Source organism: Gracilinanus agilis, chromosome 6, assembly GCF_016433145.1.
Source record: "Gracilinanus agilis isolate LMUSP501 chromosome 6, AgileGrace, whole genome shotgun sequence".
In the NCBI taxonomy this organism is placed as follows: Eukaryota; Metazoa; Chordata; class Mammalia; order Didelphimorphia; family Didelphidae; genus Gracilinanus; species Gracilinanus agilis.
In genome coordinates this window covers 226,206,461-226,220,340 of record NC_058135.1, presented here as the reverse complement: position 1 = coordinate 226,220,340, position 13,880 = coordinate 226,206,461, and the positions used below count along the sequence as shown (strand labels likewise).

At 41.2% G+C, this 13,880-nt stretch overlaps 1 protein-coding gene across 1 annotated transcript in view; it reads right to left on the bottom strand.

The window, feature by feature from the left end:
- Window positions 1–13,880, bottom strand: part of DGKQ (diacylglycerol kinase theta) — a 114,810-nt gene that overhangs the window by 51,455 nt on the left and 49,475 nt on the right. Inside the window, exon 8 of the mRNA XM_044680016.1 lies at window positions 3,841–3,941. Coding sequence (XP_044535951.1) covers window positions 3,841–3,941 — 101 coding nt within the window. The remainder of the gene's footprint in view (window positions 1–3,840; window positions 3,942–13,880) is intronic.

Genomic DNA, 13,880 nt, shown 5'->3' with positions numbered 1-13,880 from the left:
AGTTGGAAGAATTTGAGGCCAGATTTGAAGCCTGGACCTCCAGTCTCCAGCTCTTTCTGAAATCATCCTGTTCATCATTCCTTATAGCTCAGTAGTATTCCATCACCATCATATACCACAATTTGTTCAGGCATTTTCCAATTGATGGACATCCCTTCAATTTCCAATTCTTTGCCACCACAAAAGGAGCAACTATAAATATTTTTGTACAAGTAGGTTCCCACCCCCATTTTTTTTTATCTCTTTGGGATACAGACCTACTAGTGGTATTGCTGGATCAAAGGGTATACATTCCTTTATAGCCCTTTGGGCATAGTTCATGGAGTTAATTTTCATCTCAGTATTGGTCCATATATCTAATCTTTATCTCTCTCTCTGGACCTCCCCATGCTGTCAATTACTAGACATTTTCTACTTAGTTTCTGGAAGATATCTCCAACTTATCCTGCTCAAAACACAACTGATTATATTTCTTTCTCCCACAAACCTACTCCTCTTCAGAAGTTTCCTATTTCTGTCAAGGGTACCACCATACTTCCAGTCAAGCAGGTTTGCAACCTTGGAAGCATCCTCAACTCTCTCATGGCATCATCCCTCTCATCCAATCAGTCTCTTGTTTTACATCCCTCATATCTTGGTCCCCTCTAGACAGGGGGACCACCCCCCTGGTTCAGGTTCCCATCGCTTCTTACCTTGATTATGGTAATTGGTCTTCCTCTTCTCCCCAGTCCATCCCCCTACCAAAGTGCTATTCTCTAAAACACGTCTGACCACATCACTTCCCTAGTTCAAAAAAGTCCTAGCAGCCATTGCCTCTAGGATAGACTCAAAACGCCTCCAGTTGGCATTTAATGACCTTTTTAATTTGGCTGAACTCTTCAGTCTTATTTCTCCCCTTCACGGTTAGCTGGCACAGTATAGTGCTGGGCCTGGAGGCAGGAAGACCTGAATTCAAATATGACCTTAGACAATGACCCTGGGCAAGTCGCTGAAACTTCTGTTTGCCTCACTTTCCCTCTTCTGTAAAACAAGGATAATAACAGCTCCTGCCCACTAAGTTTGTCATGAGGACAAAATGAGATCTTTGTAAAGAACTTTGCAAGCCTTAGAGCATTATGTAAATGCTAGTTATTATTATTGTTTACATCATATTCCAGCCAAACTGTATTAGCTGCTTTTCCTCATGCAGGAAATCTCAACTTCCAACACTTTGCCTTTCTTTGCATAGGCTGTCTGTCACCGATGGCTGGAGTGTACTCTTCCTCACCTCCCTCTCTCACAATCCTTATCTTCCTCGAAAGCCCTATTCAAGTGCTACTTATATATGAGCCATTCTCGACACCACTCCCAGCTGTCAGTACCATCTTATATCTTTATATGTTGTTTTTCTCAATAAAGCTCCATGACGACAGGGACTTTTTCGTGTTTGCCTTTGTATATCCATGACCGAGTACACTTACAGCCCCATAGAGGATGCTTAATAAATGCTTGTTGGATTTTAATAGTCATAAGTTATCAAACTGTGCAAATCCTCAACGAAGCCAAAGAGATCAAAGAAAGAGGAAAGGGATATAACGTACAAAAATATATAGTTCTTTTTGTGGTGACAGAATTGGAAAAGTTGACAGAAAAGTTGATGGGGGGATGCCCATTAACTGAGGAATGATTGAACAAATTATGGTATATGAATAAGATCAAATATTATCATGCTATAAGAAATGATGAAAGGATGATTTCAGAAACCTATATGAACTGATGCAGAATGATCTGAGTAGAACCAGGAGAAAATTTACATAATAACAATATTGTAAAAACAATCAACCTTGAAAGGTCTGGTAAACTGATCAGCACAATGACCAACTTCCAATCCAAAGGACTCATGATGAAAAATGTTATTGTTAATCCCTAAACCAAACCCAAGTGGCTCCCAGTTGTTGTTAGGATAAAATAAAACTAATCTTCATTAGTTTTATTAAACTTAAACTAAAACTAATCTTTGGTTTTTAAAGGTCATAGTAGCCTAACCCCAACTTATCTCTCTAGCCTCATTATGTTATTCTCCTTCCCACCCTCAACGATCCAGCCAAAGTAGCCTTCAGTCTTTTCCTTCTGCAGGGCGTCTCATTTCCTTTCTCCTTGTTTTTGACTGGCTGTCCTCTGTGCTGGAACATACTCCTTTACCTCTGACTCAAAAAACTCCTCACTTCTTTCAAGATGCTGTTCAAGTATCACCTTCTGAATCAAGTCTTTCTTGACCCTCCCTCCCCAACTGCTAGCATTTTCTATTCCTAGTAATCTTGTATTTAACAACCTTACATTTATGTTCTAAATACTTCTAAAGGTTCATTTGTCATCTATAACAGAATGTAAGCTCTGAGAGTAATGATTGATATAGACATATAAATCTAGCACCTTTAGAAGAATGCCCAACAAATAGTAAAATTAAACAAATATGTGTTTATAAATGCTTATTGAATGGATGGAATAGCCTAAGTGGTCTCTCTGTCTCTGGTCTCTATGTTCTCCAAAACATTCTCTATCTACTTGACACCATAACATTCTTAAAGGAAAAATCTAAACATATCACTATCCTGCTCAAACCCCACAGTGGCTCCAGATTACCACTGGGATGAAAAACAAGTTTTTCTGCTCTCTACCAACCTGGCTCCCACCTACCTTCCTGGCCAGATTTCTTACTACTCTCCTTAACAAACTTTACATCCCCAGAAAACTGGACTAGCCACTATCCTCAAACTAATCCTCCCTTGGCACTCCATGCCCAAACCTGTCCTCCATGCCTGTAACATATCTTTCTCTTGCATCTGTTTTTCATATTTTTTGGCTCCTTCTACAGTTCAACTCAGGTTCCACTTCCTGTCCCAAAATTTCCCTAAGGGTTAGCTCACTCAATCAATTTAACCATGAATTATATTGATAATGTATCCTCCTCTCCTCAGGAAAATAAATTTTTCCAGTGTAGGAATCACAGTGTTCTAAATCTCTCATAATTAGAGAAATGCAAATCAAAAACAACACTGAGGTACCACCTCATACCTAGAAGATTGGTCAATGTGACAGTAAAGGAAAATAATAGATGTTGGGAGGGGTTGTGGCAAAATTGGGACATTAATGCATTGCTGGTGGAGTTGTGAATTAATCAAGCCATTCTGGAGGGCAATTTGGAACTATGCTCAAAGGGCTTTAAAAGACTATCTGCCCTTTGATCCAGCCATAGCACTGCTGGGTTTATACCCCAAAGAGATAATAAGGAAAAACATGCATACAAAAATATTTATAGTCACACTCTTTGTGGTGGCAAAAAATTGGAAAATGAGGGGGTGTCCATCGATTGGGGAATGGCTAAACAAACTGAAGCATATGAGGGTGATACAATACTATTGTGCTTTAAGGATTGATGATCTTGAGGCTTTCCATATGAACTGGGAGAACCTCCATGAACTGATGCAGAGTGAAATGAGCAGAACCAGGAGAACATTGTACACAGAAAGTAAAACATTGTGAAAAAATCCAATGTAATGGACTTTGCTACTAGTAACAATGCAACATGCCAGGACACTCCTGAAGGACTTATGTAAAAGAATGCTAACCACACTGAGAGAAAGAACCATGGGAGTAGAAATGCAGAAGAAAAGCATATGATGTCACGTGTATATATGTATATATGCGTTTGTGATTTGGGATTTAAAGTAATAAAACTGAGCTAAATGGCTCAGTCAGAATTGTGAAATAAAGTAGATTGGCCTAGAACCAGCTGACCATAGCCCCAAAGGGGTCTGTGAGTCAGGGATCGATCCAGCCCCTGACAACTCCATCTCTTACCACAACCTCCTCTGTCTTTGCTATCCTGGGAATGGTGATCAACCGGAACTGGTTGCGCTTCACGGCATCGTTACCATCAAATATCTTCAGTGTCTGTTTGCCTAAGAGGAAAAAGGAACAAAGTTCTTTAAATGTGTCAAGGCGAGGAAAAAAAAGTTAGAATCAATCCCAGGCAGAGCCTTGAGTCTGACTCTAAAGCAGTCCTTGGCATGGATCTGCCCAAGCCCTGATACTGTTCCTCTGTGACCTTTGATCTTAGCCCCAGACTGTCCTCTGACCTGAGTCTCAGACTGACCTCCATATTCCCATTAGGGGGCTGCTGGGTGGCTCAGTGGATTGAGAGCCAGGACTAGAGATGGCAGGTCATGGGTTCAAATATGGCCCTAGATACTTCCAAGCTATGTGACCCTGGGCGACTCATTTAACTGCCATTGCCTAGCCCTTATCTCTTCTGTCTTGGAAGCCATGCACAGTGTTGATTCTAAAAGGTAAGGGTTTTTAAACTAAAATACACACACACACACACACACACACACATACACATAAGCAAAGTCTATACTTTGAGATGTATAAGGTTCTGTGATCTTCTAAGGATCTCAAGGAGGTAGGCATTCCCTCCCTCTCAAAAGTGTACTGTCTGCTTGTCCTTGGGCAAGTCACTTCTCCATCTTTCCTATTTAACTTATTTTAAACCCTTAACTTCTATGTATTGACTTATAGGTGGAAGATTGGTAAGGGTAGGCAATGGGGGTCAAGTGACTTGCCCAGGGTCACACAGCTGGGAAGTGTCTGAGGCTGGATCTGAACCTAGGACCTCCTGTCTCTAGGCCTGGCTCTCAATCCACTGAGCTACCCAGCTGCCCCCCTTTCCTATTTAACTTTCATCGATGCCTTTCCAAAAATCCTACAAAGAGGCTCTATATCCAGCCCACCAGGGGCCTTTCTCTAGGGTTCTTTCCATTTGGTGGGGGTGGTAACAGAGTTGCTGCCCACCTGTTATCCTTTGCTTTCACCAAGCACCTAAATTTTCTGAATCTACGTCTCCTGGATCAAATATTCTCTCTTTTATATCACATCTTAAATACAAGTTGGTAATAGGCAAGCAGCCTACTCACACCTGCTGTGGGTCTCTCTCTCACCCTTTTCATGGCTCACAATGCTGATGACTTGTTATAAATAACTGTGGGTAGAGAACGGAAATTGTTTCTGCAATTTCATGGCAACGAAGAACTCTCAGGTAAGAAAACCCTCTCTACTGATGTAGATTGGCACTTCCCCTTTAGCTTAGAATCTCAGAGAGGTGCCCAGAATCCCAGGAAGTGAAGTAATTTGCCCAGAGTCCCTGTCAGAGGCAGGTTGCCTCTCTGTACTCTACATGATGAAGGCTCTCTAATAAAGATGCTGATAATGATAACAAGACCTGGCATTTACTTAGTACTGTAAAAATTAATATTATGAGGCTGCTAGTAGCTTAATAACTTTATTAAATCAAAGTAGGAGTAGTAAAGAGAGGAAAAGGTAGGGAAGAAGTAGAAAGACAATTAGCTTACTAATCTATTGGCCGCCATGATGGATTGAAGCTAACCTCCAACAAGGGTTTCTCCAGCCTCCACACTCCAGCCAGAAGACCCTGACAGGCTCCTGGGTCTCCCCTTATAAGCTGTTTTCTCCACCCACTAGCTCTCACAAGTCACATCTAAGGAACCAACCATAGTTTCTTAATTTGCCTGGGATGCCCAGAGGGACAGTGCCTGTGGAATCAGTTTCCCCTCTTATTGGTTCCTTGGATCTTTACTTTCCTTTCTCTGAGTATTTATCTATACCTGAATTTTCTCAGTGGTCTGACCTCTAGGTCACTGAGTGATGATGTTAAACAAAGCAACAAAATGGAGAGAAATTCTCTTCCAACAGTATTTTAAGGTTTGCAAAGTACTTTATTCATGCAATATTTAATGTGGTCCCAGTGAAAGAAGTAGTATATAATCATTATTAGTACTTGTTTTAGAGGTAGCCAAGGTGGATAGGGTGCTGGACTTGGAGTCAAGAAGACTGGATTCAGACATTAACTAGCAGAGTAACCGTGGGCATGTCTCCTGACCTATCTTCCTGTTTCCTCAACTGTAAAATGGAGATGATGCTATCTCCCAGGGTTGTTGTGAGGATGAAATGAAACAATTTTTGTAACACGTTTAGAATCAGAGAGAGAAGAGGTCAATGAACTGGGCATGCAACTTAAAAAACTAGAAAGAGAACAAATTAAAAATCCCCAAATAAAAACTAAATTGGAAATTCATAAAAATCAAAGGAGAAATTAATAAAATTGAAAGTAAAAGAACTATTGAACTAATAAATAAGATTAGGAGCCAGTACTTTGAAAAAAAACAACAAATAAAATAGATAAAGTACTGGCTAATCTAATAAAAAAAGAAAGAAAATCAAGTCCACAGTATCAAAGATGTAAAGTGTTTTAGCCTAGCACATAACAGGCACCTAAATACTTGCTTCCTTCTTGTCTGCCTGCCTTCTATGACTCCTTTTTTACAAAAGAAAAAACTGAGGGTCAGAGAAACTAAGTGACTTGTTCCACACATGTATGCATAAGGGGTAAGAATCAAACTCGTGTCTTCCTGACTCTGAATCCAATGCTTTTCCCATTACAGTCCCTTACAGGACTGCAGTGCTCTCTAGTTCACAAGCACATCCATAGTAACCAAGGAATTTAATCTTTGGGGAACCAGGGCAGGGATCATGATTCTATAGGTCAATTCAAAAGCACCAGGAAGGGGCCTGAGGGCTGGTGTCATTCAATGGGATGGTTAGAAATTGGTCAGGGGCAAAAAAGATGTAGGAATGGAGGAGAGGGAATAGTTCTTCCAAACTTCAAACTATATTACAAAGCAACAGGCTATGCAACCATCTGGTATTGGTTCAAAAGTAGAGATAGATCCATGGAACAGACCAGACTAGAGAGATTCAGAAACAATGGAATTCAACAACTCAAAGTTTGATAGATAAAGTGGAAAAGAAAAATGATCTTAAAACAAACAAACAAACCCAAATCTTCTTAGATAAAAACTGCTGGGAGAGGTAGGGCAGCTAGGTGGCTCAGTAGATTGAGAGCCAGGTCCTGGGTTCAAATCTGATCTCAGACACTTTCCAAGCTGTGTGACCCTAGGCAAGTCAGTTAACCCTCATTGCCTAGCCCTTACCACTCTTCTGCCTTGGAATCAATACATAATAAGGGTTAAAACAAAAAACAAACAAACAAAAAAAAACCTGCTGGGAACCCTGGAAAGCAGTCTGGCAGAAATGAGGCTTAGACTAATCCCTAAGACTACATTCTAAATGGATACGAAACCTTAATATTAAAGATCCTACTTGTAAAAAAATTTAAGAGAGAAATGGATCTTATACAGCTCACCCCATGCATGGGAGATGCATTCTTAATCAAATAAAAGATAAGAAGTGATTACAAAAATAAAAGCACTAATGTTGACTACATGAAACTTAAAAGCATCTCTACAGGCAAAATTAATGCACTTGGGATAAGAGGAGCTGGTGAACAGGAAAAAAAATCTGTATCGATCTCTCATAACAGTTTGGTATTCAAAGTACATAAACAATTAATAAATGTATATTTATTAAGACGAATAGCTATTCCCCAAAAGATAGTGGTTAAATATATATGTGTGTGTATAAATATATATGTATATTTTTTTTTCAAAAGAAGAGCTGCAAAGTATTCACAGCCACATGAAAGAATGCTCTAAATCCCTAACATTAAGAGAGATGCAAACCAAAACAACCCTGAGTTTTCACCTTACACTTTTCAAATTGGCAAAGATAACAAAAGATGGGAATAGTCAAATGTTGGAGGGGCTACAATACTTTGTTGGTTTATATGCAAAGTGGTACGACTATTTTGGAAAGCAATTTGGAGCTATGCAAATAAAGTGACTAAAGTCTCCATACCCACAGTTCTGAGGGACTTAAGGCAAAGAAGGCTCTCCACCTTCAGAGAAAGAACTGGTGGAGTCCTAATGCAGATGAAAGCATACGATTTTTCAATTGTTCATTTGGGTTTATGTTTTGGGATTTGGATTTTATAAGATTACTCACTTATAAAAAAAGAGTATGGAAATATGTTTTGCATGATAATACATGTATATAACCCAGATTGAATTGCCTACCAGCACCTGGAGAAGGAAAGGAGGGAGGGAGAGAGGAAGAGAGGAAGGGAAGGAATTACGATTGTATAACTTGGGAAAACTTGAGTGGAAATTTTTTGATATGTAATTGGTAATAAATCAACAAAACAAATTTAAAATCAAATAATAAAGTGACCATACCGTTTGAACTACAGACTCCATTACTAAGCCACCAAGAGAGTCTTCACATATAACAAAATATTTACAGTGTCACTTTTTTTTGTGATAACAAAAAAATGGAAACAAAATAGATATCATCAAAGGGGGAATGCTAAACAAACTGAGATACATGAATGTAATGGAATATTACTGTGTTATACATAACAAATAGAAATATGGAAAGAATTATATGAACTGTTGCAGAGAGAAGTAAACTGAGCCAAGAAAACAATATACACAGTGACTCTAACAATGCAAATGGAAAGGGAGCAGCAGGGTGACTCAGTGGATTGAGAACCAGATCTAGAGATGGGAAGTCATAGGTTCAAATGTGGCCTCAGATACTTCCTAGCTGTATGACCCTGGGCAAGTCACTTAATCCCCATTTCCTAGCCCTTACAACTCTCCATCTTGGAAACAATACTTAGTATTGATTCTAAGATGGAAGGTAAGGATTTTTAAAAAAATAATTCAAGTGATTATACATGTAATACCCAGTGGAATTGCTCGTTGGCTACAGGAAGGGGGAGGGAAGAGGGGAGGGAAAGAACACGAATCATGTAACCATGGAAAAATACTCTAAATTAATTAATTAATTAAGATTTTGAGAAATGCAAGTGGAAAGAACTCTACAACAACAACAACAAAAAAATCAAAAGTGAAACCTATCAACATTATAAAGATCAAGCACCTTGTGGAGATGGAAGGTACCCAAGTTCCATATTCCCAAGACCCATATTCCAGATGTTTTCAGAATTTTTCAATATACTGATCAATTGTGCTGATTTTTTTCTTCTTCTTTTCTTTTTAATCTTTAAAAAAATCCTATTTGTTAAATAGGATAACTCTGGGAGGAAGAAGGATACTTGGGAGAACTATGATGATGTGAAAAACAGAAGTCATCCATTAAAACTTATTTTAAAATGATATTTTAAAAAGAAAGGAAAATGGCCTGAGAGCAGTCACCCCAGAATCCTGTGCAGAGGGCACTAGAGATGGTAGTAAGAGTGCACTGAGGGTGTGTAGACTTCACCAACAGCTCAACAAGAGAAAGCTATTGTTGTGAGAGTTATTCAAGGGTTGGGTGAGAGTGTGAATAGGAGTTAGGGTAAGTACACTGCTGGAGAGCCCCTCTTTGTGCCCTGATCAGAGCAGGGGAGTGGATAGTGACTATGGAAGACAGTGACATGGGTCTAAATGACTTCCTACACACTGATATATCAGTCAGAGATGACTTAGGATGAAAAGTACAAGATCAGATTCTATCTCATGGAGCATCTCTGTACCCTGCATTTCTGAGCTGCCCCTAGTTCTTTCTGGGAAGGGACTGCCCAGTGTGAGTGCCCCATGTTCACAAATCAATAAGCCTTGACCAGGTGCCTACTTTTGTCATTGTTGTTCAATCATTCATTTTTCAATCAAGTCCGACTCTTTCTGATTCCATTTTGTCATTTTCTTGGCAAAGAAATGGTTTGCCATTTCCTTCTCCAGTTTATTTTACAGATGAGGAAACTGAGGCAAATAGGCCAACGTGACTTGCTCAGTGGCACACAGTTAATGGTTTACCATTTCCTTCTCCAGCTCATTTTACAGTTGAGGAAACCGAGGCAAACAGGTTGAAGTGACTTGCCCGGTGGCACACAGCTAATGGTTTGCTATTTCCTTTTCCAATTTATTTTACAGAGGAGGAAACTGAGGCAAATAGGCTAAAGTGACTTGCTCAGTGGCACACAGTTAATGGTTTACCATTTCCTTCTCCAGCTCATTTTACAGTTGAGGAAACTGAGGCAAACAGGTTGAAATGACTTGCCCAGTGGCACACAGCTAATGGTTTGCCATTTCCTTCTCCAGCTCATTTTACAGATGAGGAAACTGAGGCAAATAGGCTGAAGTGACTAGCCCAGGGTCACATAACTACTAAGTGTCTGAAGCCAGATTTGAACTCAGGAAGATAAGATTTCTTGACCCATACCTTTCTAGGTCATCTATACCCTTTGTGTTTTACCCATTGCACTGGGTGCTGGATAACACAAGGTGCACATAAAATTAGCATGGTACCTGAAATGTCAGGCTAAATTTGCATTTATCCCATAGATAAGAGGGAATCATGAGAGATGTCTGAGCAGAGAGATGATGTGGCCAAATCTGAGCTGGAGGGAGACTGTAATGGCCTTTACCTGCAATGCAGTCAAAACCCATTCATTCGAGCTGCTCATTTAAACCAGCAGCTAGCTCTAACAACTGCTGTTCTCCATCTGCCTGGTGAGGGGTTTTCCTTCTGGCTAAAATGATTCCTGCAGTCAGAGGATGGGAGGCCAAGAAAAAAATCCCCAGCAAGCTTGAGATTCCAAGCGTCCTAAGTCAGAAGAGAACAGGCATGGAGAGAAGCACATGGATACAGGGACTCTCGGATGATTTGTCTACAGCAAGAGGACTGGGAGAAAGAGATGATCCACCCAGAGCCATTTGCTGCCCTCTTCTCTCCTCCTGCTGGACCAGTAAGAATACTCCTCGATCTGAGCAGGAAGCCACCTTCATCATTTCGTTATTGGGTCATGATTGCTGGCATGCTGCTGAGGGCTCCAGAGGTGCAGGAGAAATGCCCTGGGGTGGAGGTTCTGAGGCAGCAAAAATGTTTAATGCTTGCTGGCCTTCAGTGCTGGGAACTCTTCCCTCCCATCCCCTAGAAGACGAGCAGCTAGTTATCTTTTTTCTGCAAATATGCCAATATTTCCAGAGCAATTCTCTGACCTCTAAGGATCTGAGGTCTACTTTTGGCTTTGCCCCAAATGTCTATGAACTGGACGAGGGAGTCCCTTTACCTCTATGGGCCTCAGTTTCCTCATCTGCAAAACAAGAGTTAGACTAGAGGGCCTTCCAAGGTCCCTTCCAACTCTCAATCCTCAGTTGGGCTCAGGGGCATTGTTCCCCTTTCTGGGGACAGCGGACAGCCTAGGAGCTTCGGAATCTGTAAAGTTACCACCAAGACCTCCGGGGGATTAAATGGATTTTTTCCCCCTTCCCTTTTCTGGCCTTCCCTAGTGAGTGGCATTTAGACACCTGGGGGAATTTTACAAAAACATTTTTCTTCTCTGTTGGCTCCATCTGGAGACTCCCTGCTGAATTAATTGGGCCGTGATAAGTCTATTAAATGCCTGAGAAAAGTAATTATTTCGGTCTTCTAAATCCTCTTGCCATTTAGCTAAAAGCAGAGTGTCTGAGGTGCTGCTCCTGTGAGCCCCGGGGACCACACCACCGCCATCACCCCCCTCTCCTCTCTTCTGGCAATCAGAACAACTAAGGGGATCCTGGGCTAAACTAATCTGTCCAAAGCAAGAGAGATGACACATAGACCCACTGCTGCTGGGCCGTCTGGAGTGCTGGCCATGGTTCTAGGCACACAATGACAAACTGGAACATACACGCTGGACTGTCTGTCTTTTGCCTTTCTTTGTAGCAGACTGCCTAGCACATGTTCTGCTGTTGTTCAGTTGTTTTGGCTGTGTCCAACTCTCCAGGACCCCAGTTGGGGTTTTCTTGGCATAGATACTGGAATGATTTGCCACTTCCTTCTCCAGCTCATTTTACAGATGAGGAACTAAGGCAAGCAGGGTTAAGTGACTTCTTCAAGGTCACACAGGTACTAAGTGTCTGAGGCCAAATGCAAACTCTTCCCAAGTCAAGATTCAGCATTCTAGCCACTGCATCACCTAGCTCCCCAGCTGTTCCACCTAACTGCCCCCGGGGCACCTAGGAGGCATTTTGTAAATGCCAGCTGACTGACTAACCAACATATGAAGAAGAGATTGATGAGGAGAGTGAAAGGAATAGAAAACCAAAGCAGAGACAGTCAGAGAATCATGGGAATCTGTACAAGAAATTGAGGATATTTATTGTGGAAAAGAGAAGACAAGGGGAAAGTGACAGCCAGCTTTCAAGGCTAAGGATAGTTCCAATGGCAGAGGAATTCGATTTCTTCCATTTAGTCCAACTAGGAACAGAAAGAAGTTGCAGTCAGACATGTTTAGGCTTTGTGTTAAGAAAAACTTTCTAACCAAAGCTTTCTCTGCAAGAGTAAAATGGTTTGACTCAAGGAGAAACGAGTTTCCCTATCACTAGAAGTCTCAAAACAGATCCCCTGTCATAGATTTCATAGCAGGGCTTTCTGCTAGAGAAAGCGGAGGGGAGTTAAGAGCAGGACTAGAGAACATCCGCAGCCCTTTCTAGCTCTCAGAGTTGGTGACTCTCTGTTCAGACTCTGGTCCTCTGGCTGAGGCAGGATGTGCTCCCCAAGGAAGCCTATTTTTTCTTCTCTCAGCATCCCTGGAGAGAAAGGTCAAGGAAATGGGGCACAAGGGATACAGGCAAGTCATCAATCATTTACTAAGTGCTTAATATATGCCAGCTCTGCCTAGGGAGACCAATACAAGCAGAAAGAAAGACAGCCCTTGCCCTTGATGAGCAAAAAGATAACACACAACCCACCATCTGGAGGATGCTAGAGAATGGGTGGGTCTGGGTAACCTGAGTGTGAATCTACAAAGTTTCCATCTAGGCTAATAATCTCATTGTTCATTCTTAGCTTGTCATCACCACTTTAACTCCAAAGCTGTCAATGCTCATGTCTACCCTAGTTAGCAGAGTCCATGGAGTCACACTGCAACTCCAAAGAGCAAGGCTCTTGCAGGACCATAGAATTATCTAGCTAAAAGGGCAGGGCACATATTGGCTGTGTAATCCCAGGGAAATTATTTCACCAGTGCTCTAAGAAATGTTTTAAGTCTTTGAAAGGTGCAGGAGGCAGCTAAGTGGCTCAGCGGATTGAGAGCCAAGCCTGGAATCAGGAGATCCTGGGTTCAAATTTGGTTGTGGAATCCTGGGCAAGTTCGTTAACCCCCACTGGCCTTGTGCCTTGGAATTAACACACAGTATTGATTCTGAGACAAAAGGTAAAGAGTTTTTTAAAAAGACTTAAAGTGCAGAAAAAGTGGTGTCTACATCATCATACCAGGGAAATCACAGGTCCCCTCCCTATCACCCAGGTTCACATAATCTATTTTGGCTACATTACTGACTCATATTGAATTTGTGGTCCACTAAAAGCCACGAATGATCCATCTACACCTGCCACATCCTTTCTACAGTTGTTTTCTTTAAAAAACCAAATGCGAACTCTGGCTCAGAGACAGGAAATTAAGTTGTTCACATGGCTAGTATATATAGTATCATCAAAAAGAAGGAAAAAAAAGCTTATTTTTAGAGCCTAATGGTAAGAGCTTACATTTAGTTGTTAAATTTCATCTTTGTTAGGTTTGGCCAATTTGTCTAGACCACTGAGATGTCTTTGTTCTGGACTATGTGGTTAGATGTATTAGTCATTGATAAATGGGAGACTTATACCATCGAAGGCTTCATCAGAATCCCTGGCAAAAATGACCAACCCGGGGCAGCTGGGGAGGGCTCAGTGGACTGAGAGCCAGGCTTAGAGATGGAAGGTCCGAGGGTCAAATCTTAGATACGTCTTGGCTGTATGACCCTGGGCAAGTCACTTAACCCCCATAGCCTAGGTCTTACCCTTCTGTCTAAGTGTTGCTACTAAGATAGAAAAGAGTTTTTAAAAAATGCCAAACCCCAGATTTCTCTCCAGGGATTCTGATGCAAGACGAAGTGGGC